The 17,743-nt window shown below is 58.2% G+C and overlaps 1 protein-coding gene across 1 annotated transcript; it reads left to right on the top strand.

Annotated features, from left to right (window-relative positions):
- The first annotated feature begins 467 nt into the window (after positions 1-467).
- On the top strand, positions 468-16,853 carry LOC144728745 (voltage-gated delayed rectifier potassium channel KCNH1-like). The gene is made up of 11 exons (XM_078608353.1): positions 468-540; positions 1,970-2,093; positions 2,627-2,733; positions 4,163-4,288; positions 4,831-4,952; positions 5,574-5,966; positions 6,311-6,827; positions 9,956-10,155; positions 11,003-11,255; positions 14,940-15,136; positions 15,882-16,853. Exons 1-11 carry the CDS (start codon positions 468-470, stop codon positions 16,851-16,853), a joined length of 3,084 nt encoding a protein of 1,027 aa, XP_078464479.1.
- The last annotated feature ends 890 nt before the right edge of the window (positions 16,854-17,743 follow it).

Here is a 17,743-nt window from a genome sequence, read left to right as displayed (position 1 = left end):
GTGGAGGTGGGGTAAAGGGGAAGGGTGGGAGACGCTTCTCCCTCCCATCCAATCTCATCGCGCTCCGCTCACAGCGCGCACGCCGGATATAATCACTCCCATCGGCGCGCTCCATCCAATTACGAGAGACAACCGCGCGCGGCCGGGGCTCTCAACCCCGAGACGCGACCCTCAGCCGCCGCCTCGCGGGACACGTCCGCGGGCGGTCCCTACCGGGGGTGGGGGGGGGGGTGTGGGGGGAGGTGCTGCGGAACCGTTGGCGTCAGTCGCAGTCGGTGATCAGGGTGGGTTGGGGAGGGGGGGAGGTTCGGCACGGGCTTCCGTGGTCTCCTCTGCACGCGGCCAGGGATGCTCGCCTCGCCGCACGCAGAGACCCGCGTCCTCGCAGCGCAGCCCCTCCAGCCCCTCCAGCACCGCCAGCACCGCCAGCACCGCCGCCGCCGCCGTCTCCCTGCCACCCCCGCAGGATGCCCGGGGGGCGCAAGGGTCTCGTAGCCCCCCAGAACACCTTCCTCGACAGCATCGTGCGCCGCTTCAGCGGTAACTCGCTCGTTCGCGCGGCGGGGGGAGGGGGTCCCCAGCGGGGAGCTCAGAGGCGTCTCTATCTGTGCACGCTACCCCCCCCCCCCCCACCACCATCGCTAACTTATTGTGGGCCCCTCAACACACATTGTGTCGATGTACGTTCCTCTTTGTCCCTACCCTCGAGTCCGTCTCCGTGTCTCCACCTGCGAATGCCTCTCTTCGCGTCTCTCTCTCTCTCTCTGCATCTTTGATCCTCTGAGTATCTATAACGGTGCCCCTATTCTCGTCTCCCTCGCTGAGTGTGGGTGCTGCCTTGCCTGTGTCTTTTCGCGGGCGTCTGTATTTATCTGTGTGTCTGCGTCTCTGTGTGAGTGTGTATGTGTCTCTCTTAGTGTGTGGAGCGGTCGTGTAGCGGTTAGCGCGCTGCGCTACGAACCTGACGACCCGGGTTCGATTCCCACTCGCGGCCAACACCAGTGACAGCGATTATCTGAACCGGTCCTGGGCCGCCCCTAGGTCGAATCAGCCTAAAATGAGTACCTGGTGCGGTGTGTGTAAACATCGCCACTAGAGAGACACTGGTGTTGGCCGCGAGTGAGAATCGAACCGTGGTCTTGGCCACCCACCCCTTCGTGTGCCGTGCCGGCCTTCATAGGTGCTCGCTGACAACACTCTCCCCTACAGTCTGTCAAGGCTATACGGGGGATCTTTGTCTCTCTTAGTCCCCGTGCAACCCGCTGTGTCTTTTGTCTCCTCCTATCTATCTCTGAGTCCCTGACTGGGTGCACATCTCCGTGTCGTGTATGTCAGTAGAACTTCTTTCGCACCGTACGGAGCCAACCATGCGCATCATCTGTGTCTCGGTGTCTTGTGTTTCTCCGTGTCGCTCGCATTGTCTATATGTGTGTGTGCGTGTCTCTCTCCGTGTCACCGTCTCTCTCTCTCGCTGCCGTTCTCCGCACCGCGCCAGAACTACCACAGCAACTCGCGCAGCGCTCACGGGCGCTCGACCGACCGCCTTTGTCTCCCTTCCACCCCCCCCCCCCCCAGTCTGAAGGGTGTGAGTTCAAATTCAGGCCGTGATCTCTCCCTAGGTCGCTCAAATGAGTGCCACTCGTTACTCAAAGAGAGTAAGGTGAGATTGCTCGTGCAGTCTTCCGCAGGCTGGCGTCGCTGTCATCGCTTTGGCGAGCACCTGTAAGGGGGCAACGATGGGGGGGGGGGGTGTGACCAGCACGACATTCACCACCAGGCACTCATTTCAATGCCGAGGCGACCTAGGGTAAAGCCGATGTCGGCCGTGGCTGCAGGCAATCGAGCTCAGGTAGCCGGGGTTCGCAGCGCAGTGCGCGAACCACTGCGCCACTACTCCGAACCCACGCTACGCACACGCACATATATATATATGCGTGTCGCCCCCCCCCCTGACCCCTCCCCCTCACAGACACTGACCTCCTCTTGGGCAATGCCCGCATTGTGGACTGGCCGATCGTTTACTGCAACGCGGGGTTCTGTGGCCTCTCCGGATTCCAGCGCGCAGAGGTCATGCAGTGCAACAGCACGTGCAGGTGCTCACTCACTCGCCCCCCCCCCCCCCTTCATCCAAACCACCCCCTCTCCCGTCCTCCAAATCAGTTCTACTTAACAGGAAATGTTGTTTGCGATGTTGGCGAAAATTCCGAATAATCTGGAAAAATCTGAGGTTGGTAAAAATGCATATTGTGTAACGTCGCGATCGTCAGCGCGGAGGCGCGCGCGCGTGAGATCGGCACTCGCCGTGGCTGGAACTCCCAGTGAGCAAGCACATAGACGAACAAATAAACATGCGATGCACACGTTAACACATACATGCGGTACATATGCAGAGATGGAAGCGTCTTGCTCTGCCTTGTCGCAATAATTACGCATGCGGACATAAAGGGGTGGCAGATGAACGAATTAATATTTCGCTAGATGTATTTATGAAGAAATGAGCAGCTAGAGTGATGAGTGCCGACGTTTAGCAGCACGGGGTTTGGAAGAAGATGAGAATGGTAATGAGTTCCAGAGTTTAGCAGCCCTCCAAACCGAACCCCTTCCCTCACCCCCCTCCCCGCCCCAGCTTTATGTATGGCGACCTGACGGACCGGGGCACCATCGAGAGCGTGAGGAGGTCGTTCGAGAACCACGAGACCAACTCGTTCGAGATCCTCATGTATCGCAAGAACCGTGGGTGCCGCGGGGATGAGTCCCCTCCAGCTCCCCTCTCCCCCTCCTCCTCCCCTCTCACCTTGCTCCAGCTCCCCTCCTTCAGCTCCCCTCTCCCCCTCCTCTCCCCCTCTCCCCTTGCTCCAGCACCCCTCCTCATCTTCCCCTCTCCTCCTCCTCCTCTAGTCCCCCTCCTCCTCCTCCCCCTCTCTCCTTGCTCCAGCACCCCTCCTCATCTTCCCCTCTCCTCCTCCTCCGCTAGTCCCCCTCCTCCTCCCCTCTTCCCTTGCTCCAGCTCCCCTCCTCCTACTCCCCTCCCCTCTTGCTCCAACTCCTCATCTACTCCCCTCTCCCCTTCCTCCAACTCCCGACCTCCTCCCCCCCCCCTCCCTCCTCCTCCAGCTCCTCACCTCCTTCGCGTCTCATTCACTCGTCTCCACCAAAACCCATGGCCGCACGTGGCGCCGAGGAGGCCTTGGGCTGCATGGCCCAAGAAGTCTCGCGTGTGAACATGTGTAGTGTTTATTCTTTGGGTCTTTCGGTAGTCACATAAATAGGGTAAAATTAATACAAATAAAATAAACTGCTAAAAGCAGACTTTTAAAAACAGTCGTAGTTTTTTGATTATTTTATTTTTATTAATTTGAACCTATCTACGTGACTTTACCGAAAGACCCAGAGAATATGAATTCCTGCAGTCACGAAGGCTATAAGTCAAGATTTATGCGTAGTATATATGTGTGTGTGTGTGTATCCTGGTTGACCTCCACATGTGCTTGCTAACAGCACTTTGCCCAGCAGTCTGCGTAGCCTACACAGATATATTTGGCTCTGTACGTGCTATATACATATTTTATGAGGTAGATATAACGTATAGTACAGATCTCGGCGGAGAAGGTCCATGGGTCGGTCACCCTTCCCACGCGCTGCTCGAGTATCAGCAGCAACACGAATTCACCTCCGCACTCCATGCATCCCCAGGCACGCGCGCGAACACAACACGGACACACGCGCGTTACGGAAACACACGGAGACTTCAAACTGAGCCGTGAGACTCGGTCAGGCTTTTCCGGCTCGGCACGTTAACCTAATCGTATTTTCCCCAATGAGCTACGCAACGTCAGCATCGATTTAAAAAAAATCGATGCTGACGTTCGCAATTCCCCGTATGGAATCGTGGTTGTGTGCAACGTGAGTGGGAGAGAAGGGGGGGGGGTGGTGCCACCCGTGGGTGGGAGCCGCCGTGGGAGTCACGGGACCAGACCTGGGATTGTAGTCGTGGGTGGGGGCGCTCTGGTGGGGGCGCTCTGGTGGGGGCGCTCTGAAGCCCTTTGTTGGGTCTAATAATTAAATAACAGGCGCGAGAGCGAGTTACTCCCCGCGAGCACCCAATCCCCACTCCCTCCCTCCCCTCTACCTGCCCCCCCGCCCCCCTCCCCCCGCCCTACAGGCACTCCCGTGTGGCTCCACATGCAAGTGTCCCCGGTACGCAACGAGTTGAACGAGGTGGTGCTCTTCTTGAGCATCTTCCGGGACATCACCATCTTCAAACAGCCCATAGAGGATGACAGCAGGGGTAAGGAACCCCTCCCCCCTGCCCCCCCCCCACGTCCTCCACGCCCCAAGACACACGCACCTCCAACTCCCCGTGCCCCCACGATCCTGATCCATCCCAATCGATGCCCGGGCCATTCCAGGCCACGCGTGACCCTAATGAATGGGTGCTCATTCATCATCACGACGAGCGAGTGGGTGACGTGACGGGTGATGTACAAAGAGGTGGCGGTGATGTCACGGATTTCGTGAAGTGTCACTTTAACACGTGGGCTTTCGCGACCAATATTATTCATAATTAAGGTGTTTTGGGTTAGATCGCGTCAATACAAATGTGTCGTAAACCCTCCACCACCCGACACAACCAATTAGTAAGGGATTTGTCCCGTAAACAAAACGCCACTTAGTTGCGATGTGTGATGCACGAAATGACCGAGCGATGCCATGCGAAGCCGGGGAGGCGGCGGGGCGGGGGGGAGGGGGAGGGAGTAACGCGCTGCCTGATGCGATGACAGTGATGGCATGTGCGTGAACGCGACGGTGTGCGCCGCGTTATCGTCGCAGGGTGGGCCCGCTTTGCCCGCCTCACCCGGGCCCTCGCCACGAGCCGGAGCGTCCTGCACCAGCTCAGCACCAGCGGGGCGCGCGGGGAGGCGGCGGGAGCCAAGGGACTACGCACGGCCGAGGTGGGAGCTGTCCCTTTCAGCACCACAGTGGTCGTCAGTCCCACGAGCCGAATTCTCTGCGGTCACAGTGCCGTCATGGAATGACACCGTTTTAAAAAAGCTATAGTTTGCGTGTTTGTGTGTAAACCACCGATATATACACGTGGGGCGATGTAAGTGAGAAGGCGCTTTGGAGGGAGTTTGTAAGTCGCGGCTGTGCACCACCACAGCTGCCCGTGCACGCGGTCTCGCGCGCGTTTAATTCGGCTCCGGTCCGTCCGCGTGTTCATCGGTCACGACGCGCCACGGTTCTCCTGCTCTCCAGAAGGCACGAGGCGAATGTCTAAATGAGAGTCTTGCCTTATTAAATAGGAATATGTGTCTGTCTGTCTGTCCATCCAGCCGTCCGTACATCTGCATGTGTGTCTACTTGGCTGTCCGTCTATATACCTATTAATCCGTCCGTCTTTTCACCCGTCTATCCATCCGTCTGTCTATGTGTCCGATCGTCTGTGTCTGTCTGTCCATCCGTCTGCCTGTCCGTCTGCTTTCCTGTTCTTTCCATCTAACTCTATAACCGTCACCACTTCTGTTGTCCGCCTGCTATTATTCGCCCACCACCTCTCCGCCTACCGCACGCAGGTCGTCCAGCTGAACACCGAAGTGCTCCCTGCCTACAAACAGGAGGCTCCCAAGACCCCTCGGAACATCATCCTCCACTACTGCGCCTTCAAGACCACGTGGGATTGGCTCATCCTCATCCTCACCTTCTACACGGCCATCATGGTGCCCTACAACGTCTCCTTCCGCACGCGACAGAGCAACGTGGCGTGGCTCGTGGTGGACAGCGTGGTGGACGCGATCTTCCTGGTGGACATCGTGCTCAACTTCCACACGACCTACGTGGGCTCCGCCGGGGAGGTCATCTCGGACCCGGCGCTCATTCGGACAAAGTATCTCAAGACGTGGTTCCTCATCGACCTGCTCTCATGCCTGCCCTACGACATCATCAACGCCTTCGAGAACGCCGACGAGGTAGTCTATCGCCCATGACGAGGTGGTCTAGAGCGCATTACGCGGTGGTCTGGAGCGCATGACGAGGTAGACACCACTACACAGTACAGTACAGCTCGGCCACCAATGGATTCTTGACTCCCGCCTGTGCGCAGATCCCGCGTCACAAAGGTGGTGAGGTTTGTTTGTTTTCTCCTTCCCGATACTCATCAACAGCCATGTCCTCCCGCATCCCGTCTCCTCCCATGACACCACCGCAGCCTTCACTCACCATCACCTCCTCTCACAGTCGAAGTCGGTGGGCCGGGCGGCAGCGCGCTCGCCGCTCGTCGCGGAGGCGTTCGCGGTGTTTGTCTTCCGCTCAGGGCATCAGCAGCCTCTTCAGCGCCCTCAAGGTGGTGCGGCTGCTGCGCCTGGGCCGCGTGGCGCGCAAGCTCGACCACTACATCGAGTACGGCGCCGCCGTGCTCGTGCTGCTCGTGTGCGTGTTCGGCCTCGTCGCGCACTGGCTCGCCTGCATCTGGTTCAGCATCGGGGACGCGGAGGCGGCGCGCGAGTACGGGTGGCTGCATCAGCTGGCGCACAGCGTCGGGCAGCCCTACCGCTACAGCCACGCCAACGGGAGCGTCGCTGACGCCGCCGCCGCCGCCGCCGCCGCGGCGACCACCTCCACCTCCCCGGCTGACACCTCCATCACCGGCGCCGCGGGTGCGATGGAGGGCGGCGGCGGTGGGCGCTGGGAGGGCGGCCCTTCTCGGCGCACGCTGTACGTGTCGGCCCTGTACTTCACGATGAGCAGCCTCACGAGCGTGGGGTTCGGCAACATAGCGCCCAACACGGACGCCGAGAAGATGTTCGCTGTGGCCATGATGATGATCGGATGTGAGTGATGCCCGTGGAGCGCAGCAGCGTCATCTCCTGCGGTCTGCGGTGTGGGTGGTGCGCGCGCGTAAACGTCAGCACTGGAGAGACAAAGGTGGCCGGGCGTGGTGTTGGCCACTCACCCCCTCGTGTGCCATGCTGGCCTTCATTGGTGCTCGCTAACAGCACTTGCCCCAGCAGCTGTTGGAGGTTATACTGGGGGTCTTTGTCTTTGCTGGGGGGAGCGGTGGAACGGTGGTTGGCGCGCTGCGCTAATAATCTGGCGACTCGATTTCGATTCTTGCTACGGTTAACCTCTGAATGAGAACCGGGTCTCCCCTAGGTCGATTCAGCATAAAATAGTGTCTGGTGCGGTGTGCAAACATCAGCACTGGAGAGACAAAGGCGGCCGGGCGTGGTGCTGGCCACGTCACCCCCTACTGCACCTCCCCAACTTTAACAATTGCTCGCTAACAGGACTTGCCCTCACAGTCTATATTGTTTTACAGGTAATCTTTGCCAGCGTCTGTGAGCGGTTACATGGAATATCTGAGCATTAAATTTCCCTCAATTCATAATTTATATCACCAAAGTGAAGGGGTGAATCACTTACGGTATTTTATGTAGCATCCACTGATGCGTGTGGGGTGGGGTGGGGGTAGATCTGGCACGTGTGTGTGTGTGTTTGAAGGGCTACCGAGTGTTGTGTGTGAGGGGTCTAGTTTGTGTGTGTTTGGAGGGGTATCGAGTTTTGTGTGTTGGGGGTCTGGTGTGTGTGTGTGTAGTGTCGTCTAGTCATGAGCGCACAGCGCTACGAACCTGAAGACCCGAGTTCGATTCCAGATCACGATAACACCGGCGTACATTTGAACGACGTCGTGGGTCTCCCCTAGGTCGACTCAGCCTTGATTGAGTACCTGGATTGGTGTGTAAACATCAGCACTGGGGAGACGAAGGCGGACGGGCGTGGTGCTGGCCACCCACCCCCTCGTGCGCCGTGCCGGCCTTCATAGGTGCTCGCTAACAGCACTTGCGCCAACAGTCTGTTACAGGCTAAATGTAGGATCTTTGTGTGTGTGGGGAGCAGTGGTGTATGTGGTTGGCGCAATGCGCTACGAACCCGGCGACCCGAGTTCGACTCCCGCTCAGGACCGATAACACTGGCGAATATTTGAGCCGGTCCTGGGCCTCCCCTAGCTCGACTCAGCCTTCAATGCGTACCTGGCGCGGTGTGTAAAACATCAGGATTGGGGAGACAAAGGCGGACTCGCTCGGTTCTGCCCAATTACTGCCTCGTGTACCGTGTCAACTTTCATAGGCGCTATGAATGCCGACGCGTGGGTGGATGGGGGGGTGGGTCTTGGGGGGGGGGGGTGAGGGCGGGCGAGATGAGATCTTGAACCAGGCGCCAAAATGTCTCGAGCTAAAACTGCCCGTCGGACAATCTGCGTATCTCTGTGTCCGTCCGTCTTGTCTGTTAGGATCTCGCTCGAGGTAAGCGGTGGGGGGAGAGAGAGGGGGTGGGGGGGTGGGAGGTGCCGTGGGAATTCTTCTCGTCTCTGACTTGCATTTCGCTTCTCTTCCATTACCGTGCATTAGCAGCCCGACCTCACGTTGCTGACAACTCAATATTCAGCAGCGGTTAAATATTCTCCTTTATCATTTGAAGGGGGGAAAAAAAGGCTCGCGTAAGAAAGACGGACCACACCGGCCACCACCCGCACGCACTGCACACGAGAGGCACACGCGGGTTGTGATCCCAACCGCGAGCTCCACACGCATCCCCAACCTATTCCCAGAGGTCCCGCGCACAAAGGCAAAGACCCCCCCCCCCCGTCTAGCCTTCAACAGACATTTTGGGAAAGTGCTACTAGCGGGTAGCGCCTGTGAAGGCCGACACGGCACACGAGGGGGTTGGGGTGGCCACCATCACGCCGCGGTCGCCTTTGTCTCGACGGTGCTAAATGTGTACACGCCGCGACAGGCACTACTCAATTAAGGTTTAGATAATCGTCACAACGAGAATGTTGACCGCGAGCGGGGGATTGAACTCCGGGCCGCCAGGTTCGTAGTGCCGCGCGCTAACCACACACAGACACGCGCCGTAACAACGAGACTGCGACAAATGGCGAAGTGCTTTAATTGGAAGGGAAAGAAAATCAATAACCCAAGGAACGTCAATCAACCGCCCATATTCTCGAAGTCTGAGCTCTTGCTAACGCCGGAAGATTCCCGGAAGTGTACACATGCGAAACGTCGGACAAAAGCTGTCAAATTCTGCTCGCTTTCCGAACGTTACCGGTTTTGCTGAAAAACCTAAATCTATTTCCGTATTTGTCCACGTGACCAGTTCATCAGCTTGGCTGTGTCGGGTCGCGGAGGGTGCACATCTGTAGTTGACATTGACACCAAGACACGCGCTCTCTCACCCAAAAAAAAATCATTTTTTTGAATCCGTCCATATCCAGGTGGATGAAAACACAAACTCTCCGATGCCAATGTGTCCCACGTGTCCCGGTCTGTCTCGGGGGTCTCTCGAAACCCTCGCATCGCTCCATCCTCGTATCCTCTCCTCGTGTCTCAAGAGCGCACCTCGCCCTTCCTTTCCAGAGACCTCGCCCCGTGAGGCCGATTGCTCCGTTCGACGTGAAACTCACTGCCTTGCTGATGGTTGCTGCTGCTGCGTTCGCTGTGGTCCAAAGGCACACTGTTTGGGAAAACATATATAAATATTTCTATATAAAGGACCATTCCTCAAAACGTCGAATTGGCGGTCTGTCGTGGTGTTTGTATTATCGGTATTGCAGCACGGTGGTGGCGGTGGTGTTTGTGGCGCTTGGGACGTCGGTAGTGGTGCTGGTCGTGGTGGTGAACGTGACGGTGATGGATGCATTGATGGTGGTGGTGGTGGTTGTGACTTTAATGGTGGTGGTAGTGTTGGTGGTGGCGGTCGTGACGGTGGAGGTGGTCGTGACGGCGATAGTGGTGGTTGTTTTTTGTAGTGGTGACGGTGGTGGCGGTGACGGTGGTGATGATGGTGTTGGTGGAGAAAACACAATCGACACCTCTGTCGGGAGTCAAACCCAGACGGCTCCCCCCACTAAGTGTCCCCGACTCCGCCCCCCCCCCCTCCTGGCCGTGTCCCGCAGCGCTGCTGTACGCAACGATCTTCGGGAACGTGACGACGATCTTCCAGCAGATGACAGCGAGCACCAACCGCTACCACGAGATGCTGACGAGCGTGCGCGACTTCCTGCGGCTCCACCACGTACCGCGCGGACTCAGCGAGCGCGTCACGGACTACATCGCCTCCACGTGGTCCATGTCCCGCGGCATCGACACGGACAAGGTACGGGGTTGGGGCGGGGAGGGAGAGAATCGCAGCAGCGAGGAATTCGTCCCAAGAGGCTCGGATAGGTTTTGTGTTTTGTGTGTGATCACGCACGACCGGTCCCAGAGGGTGTATAGGCCAGCTTGGTCCACCGACCAGCGGGTCTCCGAGCGCATGAGTTATCTGTTCACTTATTCTTGGGTTTTTTCGGTAAAGTCACATAGGTAAAAAAATTTAATTAAAATAAAATAAAAATCACGACGTTTATTTTCATTTTAATTTTTTACCTACGTGACTTTACCGAAAAAACCCAAGAATATGAATCCTTGCAGTCACGAAAGCTTCAAATCTAGAATTATCTGTTCACTGCCCGGGCTGACTAGCGTCCAGTGCCCTTCCCCCCTCTCTGCCTGTCACTTGGCCGCCTCTCTCCTTGAATTGACTTATCCCCACTGCCTCCGTACTGCGTATTGAGATGCGGTCGCAGTTAGACGATGCTGTACGTATCCACGTTGTACTGCACTAAAGTGCACATGATGATGATGATGACAGCAATGATGATGACGATAACGTAATTGTGGCGCTGTATATTGAACTTCTTTCGCGCCGTACGTAGCCAAGCGTGCTAATCGGAGGTGCGGGGGAATAACGTGTCGATGTGAGGATACATGGGTATCTACATGGATGGAGATGATGGTGGCGATGGTGGCGACGATAGGATGATGATGACGATTAAGAAGGATAACGATGCTCATGACGGCAGTAGTGATGGTAATGATGACAGCGACGATGATCTCGATCTCCAAGCAGGAACATTGCCCCCCACCCCCTGAAACCCCCCCTCCCATATCCCTCCCTCGGGAAGGTGCTGAGAATCTGCCCCAAGGACATGCGCGCAGACATCTGCGTGCACCTGAACCGCACCGTCTTCTACGAGCACCCCGCGTTCCGCCTGGCGAGCGACGGCTGCCTGCGAGCCCTGGCCGTGGAGTTCCAGACGGTGCACTGCGCGCCGGGAGACCTGGTCTTCCACGTGGGCGAGAGCGTGGACTCGCTGTGCTTCGTCGTGTCCGGCTCCCTCGAGGTGGTGCAGGACGACGAGGTGGTGGCAATCCTCGGTGGGTGGGCCTTCTCCTCGTCATCATCGTCGAGCGGGTGTCGGTCCGCAGTGGTCGCTTAAGCCATCAATGAGCCAGACCGTTTGGAATGTTCCTCCAGGTGTCGCCAAGATCCGTAGTCCCCTAGTCGGGCCCTCCTGGGTGGGCACGGCCCGCGTCATCGTCGAACACGACGATCCGCGAGCTCCAGGTGAGCCCACGTAGGATCGGGTTTCGATCCGGGATCTGATCTTGGACCCTCACCGGGCAGGGCGAGGTTGAGCCACATCGCCTGCTTACAGACGAGCCGCGTGGCCCGAATAAGCCCAGACGGCAGTGTCGGATGAGGAGGCTCTCCTCCATGTGGGCGAGACCAGCGCGGGATGTCACGGTGACATTTGTTATGAAGTCAGACCACGTGATCCCAAGGATGATGATGATTATGCGCCGTTGACAGCTCGTGTAGAAAGCCTCCAGAGCGCTTGGCGTAGGACGCTAGCAGTGTCCAGGTCTCGTTTCAACGGGTCGATGCGACGCCCCTGCATCCGCTAAAGGCTGCTACGGTTCACCACAATGTTAAATATATATTTAAAACAACAATACAACTGAACGCGTTTGAAAATGACACTGCGTGGCCGTGAATGGAAACAATATAAACAATAGGTAAGTCATCGAGCACATATGTGCTATAAAAAAAATCCACGTGTTTTATGAAAAAGGGCTATTGCCAGAAGCGCTGCCTATTATATATCTGTTTCCTTTCAAGGTCGCTGTTATTTGACGAGTGTGTTGAACTGTAAATTTGGCTCGTGCACCCTTCCCAACTCAGCAGCCGCAGCATCACCAGATACTTTGTTTAAAACTAGCATAGACTATTAGATAGAACCGCGACCCTAAATGGCAACGATTTATCTTCAATTCTCCATGGGGGGGGTGGAGGGGGGGGCGGGCGTGCGTGCGTGCGTGCGAGTGAATGTATTCAGCCACCTGGGTTCAATTCCCGGCCACGGCTAACATCAGTGACGAGTAGCAACAGAACCGGGTTTGGGCCTTCCCTAGGTCAACAAATTATTGCCCGGTGCGGTGCGTACCGATCAGCACTGGGGAGACAAAAGGCGCTGTGCCGGCCTCAATATGTGCTCGCTAACTGCACTTGCCCCAACAGCCAGTTAAAGGCTACACTTGGGGTCCTGAGTGGTCTTTTAGGTGCAACTCACCGCGTGCGTCCTGCTCTGTCGCTCGTGCCCACCGCCACGCGCCCCCCACCCATGCCCCCGCCCCCCCTACCCTCCTGCTCACCCAGCAACTGCTGCTTCTAGCATCCCAATGATGAATTATTCAAAGGGGGAACGCAGTGGGGAGTCAATTAAGATCTGGCCGCGTGCGAGCTATTATATATTTATTTGTTTATTATGAACATCACATCAACAACAACCACAACAAAAGCCACGCGGTTACACATAGGGGAGAGACGTCGGGGGGAGATGCATGCGGGGCAGAGACGAGGCGAGCCCTGAGGTTGGTGAGAGATTACAGGGGGATCCCCCCCCCCACCCGCACCCTCTGCAGCACTGCCCTAGGCCACATCGTGATGATGCGAGGGGGCGGGTGGCCACGTGTACTCCACACGCGCACACGCGCGCGTGCTTTTAGCAATCACAATTACTGAGCGCCGGCCCAAAAAAAAGGTTTTAAGAAATGCCAAGCGGCCAGCGACAAACAGCACTCTTAGAGTTGTAATAAATTAAGCGATGGCACTCGTACGAGTTTGTAGGGTACTGCGTGGACATGAAGAGCACTGCAGATTACGCAGCAGCAAGGCAACATCACGGACAGGGCAGAGTTGGCGGTAACGCGGAGGGGTGGAGTCCTCCCTCTGGAGTCGCGGAGTGAGGAGTGCGCTGGTTGTTGTTGTTGTTGTGGTGGGGGGCGGAGAGCACCCACGCCATCGTCTTCGCATCCTGGGCAGCCCCCCACCCTCTCCCTCCTCGCCTCCTCCCTCGCCCGACCGCCCGCGACTCCCCGCCCGCGAACCATGCGGACCACCTCATCCTCTCCTCGTGCCGAGCGCCTCCGCGATTCTGTGTCCATGAAAGTTTAATGAGACTGGGGGATGTGGGGGAGTGGAGGGGGCATGTGGGGTGGGGTGGGGGAGCCGAGGGGGGCCGCGCTGCAACTGACTCGAGGCTCCGAGCGTCGAGAGGATGGGGCAGAGTCCGCGATTGATGCGCGAGCGAGGAGTTTGTAAACACGGGGTCATTACTCTCTGTCAATCACACACACACACACACACAAAGATCCCCCGTATAGCCTTGACAGACTTTTGAGGCAAGTGCTGTGAGCGAGCACCTAACGGCACACGAGGGGGTGCGTTGGCAGCACCACGCCCGGCCGCCTTTGTCTCCCGAGTGGCGATATTTACACACCGCACACCAGTTACTCATTTGAGGCTGAGTCGACCGACACACACGTGCGCACGTAAAAGGCGCACTCAGATACACACGTGACGCACGAACAAATATAGCCATCGTGCAGCTGTCAACATTGTTGGGTGAGTGTTGTTAGCGAGCGCCTATTATGAGCGCGAGGGGTGGCGCTGTGGCCGGCCCCAAGCCCGTCCGCCTTTGTCAGCCTCGACGCTGATGTTCAGTCGGCCCATCAGAGGTCCGCATTTTAAAGCTGAGTCGACCGAAGGGAGGCTCAAGACCCGTTCAGATATTCAGTCGTCACTGACGTTAACCGTGGCCCAGAATCGCACTGAAGTCACCGGGTTGGTACCTCAGTCCGCTAACCACTGCGCCACCACTCAGTCCACCTAAGAAATACAGTCATGATATCAATCATTCACATCCCTTTCTTTAAAAAGAAAAGCTTACAAGCTTGGGCTCGCGGCGTCTGTAATTGACAGCCGTTACCGCGAGCGACTGTCCCCCCAGCAGTAGGGGTCCGGGTGATCCGTGCCAATCATTCGTTTATAATAGAGGGGTTTTTTGGGGTGGTTAGATCGCGTAAATATATAAATGTGTCGTAAAACTCGCCACCACCCGACACAGCCAACTAGTAAGGGTTGTCACGTAAACAGAACATGGCAATTCGACACTAGTACAGCACACCAGTGTGTTGGAGAGCTAAGCCACAACATTTTTGACGTTTTTACAACTATCTTCATTAGCCAGATTTGGCAGCCAAATCTGGCTGTCGCCTGATGACGCTAGTTGTAATTACTGGCGAAACGTCGTACTCACATTGTCAATGTTGTAGCTTCGCTCTCCAACACACTGGTGTGCTGTACTAGTGACGAATTGCCATGTTATGTTTACGTGACAACCCTTACTAATTGGCTGTGTCGGGTGGTGGCGAGTTTAACGACACATTTATACATTTACGCGATCTAACCCAAAACAACCTCTATTGTGGATGATATTGGCCGCGAAAGCCTACGACGTGTTAAACATTCTTTCGTTTGTTGTCCTTCCCCCGCACCTCCAATTAGCACGGTTGGCTAGGTACGATGCAAAATAAGTTCAACATACATCCATACACACAGTCAACCCCGCGTCACCCCACCCGATCTGTCCCGTGCTCTTGCCCATCGCGCGCGGCTTCCCAGCAGCGCGAAAGTCGCGCAATTACGCAGCGCGACCCGAGGCCTCGTTAATTAGCGTGGTGGCTAACTCTTTCCCCGCACCCACCCACCCCACGCAGGCAAGGGGGACGTGTTCGGAGACGCGTTCTGGCGAGAGAGCGGCCTGGCGCAGGCGTGCAGCAACGTGCGCGCGCTCACCTACTGCGACCTGCACGCCATCCCGCGCGAGCCGCTCCTGCGAGTTCTCTCCTTCTACGCGCCCTTCGCCAGCTCCTTCGCGCGACAGCTGCTGCTCACCTTCAACCTGCGCAAGCGCGTGCGTGGCGCCCTGCACCCAGCACCGACACTCACTCCGCTCGCTCCCTGCACTCGCTGCACAGCGCCCTTCTCTGCACCCGACGCCCAGCGCGCAGTACACAGGGACGGTGCGATGTGAACCACCGATCCATCCCGTTGAGCGCGGTTGGCTACGTACTACGTACGATGCGAAAGACGTTCAACGTACGTACGTGCACACCGTACGACGTGAATCACCAAGCCACCCAGCACCCTGGTCCCTGCACGCTGGGTCACGCACCCAGCACTCGCGGTGGCACCACGACACACGCGATGCACCAAACCACCCGGACACCCTCCCTGCCCCGGGCGCCCTGCACCCGGCGCACCCTGGAACGCGCACCATAGCCCACCTTGCACACAATGTGGAGGAACCAGCATCGTTCACCAGGCACTGAGCTGCTAGCCCGGCTACCTGAGTTCGATTTGCCGTCCAAGGAAAGCATCAGTAGGGAGCGACATCCGAAACGGTGCGAGGCCGCTAACCACCGCGCCCCGCACCTCTTCACAGACCCGCGCGGAGCAGCGTGGTGAAGTATGGCCAAGAATCCCGAATGCTCGACGCGGTCTGGGGAAGCCTTCACCCAGCAGTGGATCTCCACGCTACTAACAATTGTCATGATACAATGAGTACAATGATCTGGTTCTTGGTGCAAATCGAATACGCGGCCCCCACTCTCGCCACTGCCCCCTCCTCTGCTCCCGCCCCCCCCCCCCCCCCCCAGATTGTGTTCAGAAAAATCAGCGACGTGAGACGCGAGGAGGAGGAGGCGGCGGCGCGGGCGAGGCGGGGCAGCGCGGGCCCCCACGTGGAGCTGCACTCCGACCACCCCGTGCGCCGCCTCCTGCAGCGGCTGCGGCAGCAGAAGGAGGCGCGGGGCGCGGCGGAGAGGGGCCCCCCAGCGGGGGGCGGCGCGGAGGAGCCCGGGCCGGACTCGGTGCCCCCCACGGTCCCCAATGGCTCATCGGTCAGCAGCGATAGCAGTAGCGTGGTGACCATCACGGAGACGCCCGGTCCCTCTCACGACAAGCCGACCTCTCTGCCCCTGAGCCTGCAGGGGTCATCGCCGGCACTGGGGCACAGCGCTCCGGGGGCCCTGCTCTCGGCCCCCAGCGCGGGGCCCTTCAAGAAACCCACGGGGTGGTCGCGCTTCAGAGGGGCCCTGAACGTCGCCTCCAAGGAACCCAGCGGCGGCGAGAGCCGGGGTCACTCTTCGACAGAGGTCATCGAGATGACGGAGGCGAGCGTGCGGGGGCGCGAGGAGAGGGCCGGCGGTGCGAGCACCCCGTCGCAGGTTCGCGTGTGGGAGGCGTCACCCGCCACCTCCCCCGCGCAGAGCCCCCCCGCGGGCGCGGGCCGGACCCCCGAGAAGGTGACTCTGAGGAAGACGGAGTCCTGCGACAGCGGCATCACGCGCAGCAGCCAGAGGCTGGACGCGCACGACGGAGCGCGGAGCTCGGAGCACAGCCCCGCAGCGACGGGGCCAGCGACGGGGTCGGCGGCCGTGAGAGAAGTGCGACGTCCGTGCCTCGCCATCCCCGAGCAGAGGCTGCACGCGTCCGTGCTGGGCGCGCGGGATGACCTCAAGCAGGACGTGATGTCGCTGGGAGCACGCATGGCCGGCATGGAGAGGCAACTGGCGGAGATCGTGCGGCTGCTGAACGAGCGGCAGGCCCGTGACTGTGGTGGCCCGTGACTGTGGCCCGTGACTGTGGCCCGTGACTGTGGCCCGTGACTGTGGCCCGTGACTGTGGCCCGTGACTGTGGCCCGTGACTGTAGCGGCCCGGCGCGTGGCTCCAGGCTACAAACTCGGCCGCAGGTTTATTTTTGGTTGTTCCCAGCCCGGTGGATTCAAGTATGATTGAAGCGTGACGATAATTGTGATGATGCACCGGTGATGATTGTTCTTGTAAGATGGTGAATTCATTATTGACGAAGACGATTGATGAGGATGATCGATACTAAACTTTGCTCCCACCAGTCCAGATTTCCTGGGAAGGTGCACTTACTGCCCCCGGTCTCTCTTCTGCGAGTGAGAACTATCGCAATAAAATGTTCTTCCCACTCATCGATCACCACCCCTCGACCCGGAGCAGCGGACAGCGAGGAGGCAGTGACTGGCGGACAGTCCCCGCAGCAGCAGCAGCAGCAGACTTGTGGCTCTCACGAGACGACTGGATTCTGTGTCGCTAACTGTCGCCACCCTTGGTCGTGTGCTCGACTCGATATCGACTTCCGGAGTGAGAGTAGGAGAACTGCTGTCGTGCTGCCTCGTGAGACCCCCCCCCCCCCCACCACTTCACCCCCACCCCGTTCACGTCCACGTGTCCCTAAGCGCCTGCGTTAGTTGCATTGGGTAGATGTTACAGATGCATGGCAAGTGTCAGCGCTGGGGGGCGGGGGCGGTCCTGGGTCGAATTGTGGAGCCTGAGAAATCCGCGTGTGACCTCACACAGTGACCACCTCGTCCAGGCGATCAGGTCACTCGGTAGACGACCCGCGAACCGTTCCTCCCATTGATGCGATCGCCTCAATGGGTCCTCATCGCTCGGTGCGCGCGGTGATATCCCCACTCGACGATCGCG

Source organism: Lampetra planeri, chromosome 30 (assembly GCF_965212315.1).
Source record: "Lampetra planeri chromosome 30, kcLamPlan1.2.h2, whole genome shotgun sequence".
Lineage (NCBI taxonomy): Eukaryota > Metazoa > Chordata > Hyperoartia > Petromyzontiformes > Petromyzontidae > Lampetra > Lampetra planeri.
Note: the sequence above shows the minus strand (reverse complement) of the source record. Positions and strands in the feature narration are given on the sequence as shown.

Bases quoted from the DNA above. Each gene is read 5' to 3' on its own strand.
- LOC144728745 (XM_078608353.1), top strand. From the start codon at position 468: ATGCCCGGGGGGCGCAAGGGTCTCGTAGCCCCCCAGAACACCTTCCTC. The intron at 541-1,969 runs GTAACTCGCTCG...TCCCCCTCACAG, and splicing joins CATCGTGCGCCGCTTCAGCG to ACACTGACCTCCTCTTGGGC. The intron at 15,137-15,881 runs GTGCGTGGCGCC...CCCCCCCCCCAG, and splicing joins CCTTCAACCTGCGCAAGCGC to ATTGTGTTCAGAAAAATCAG.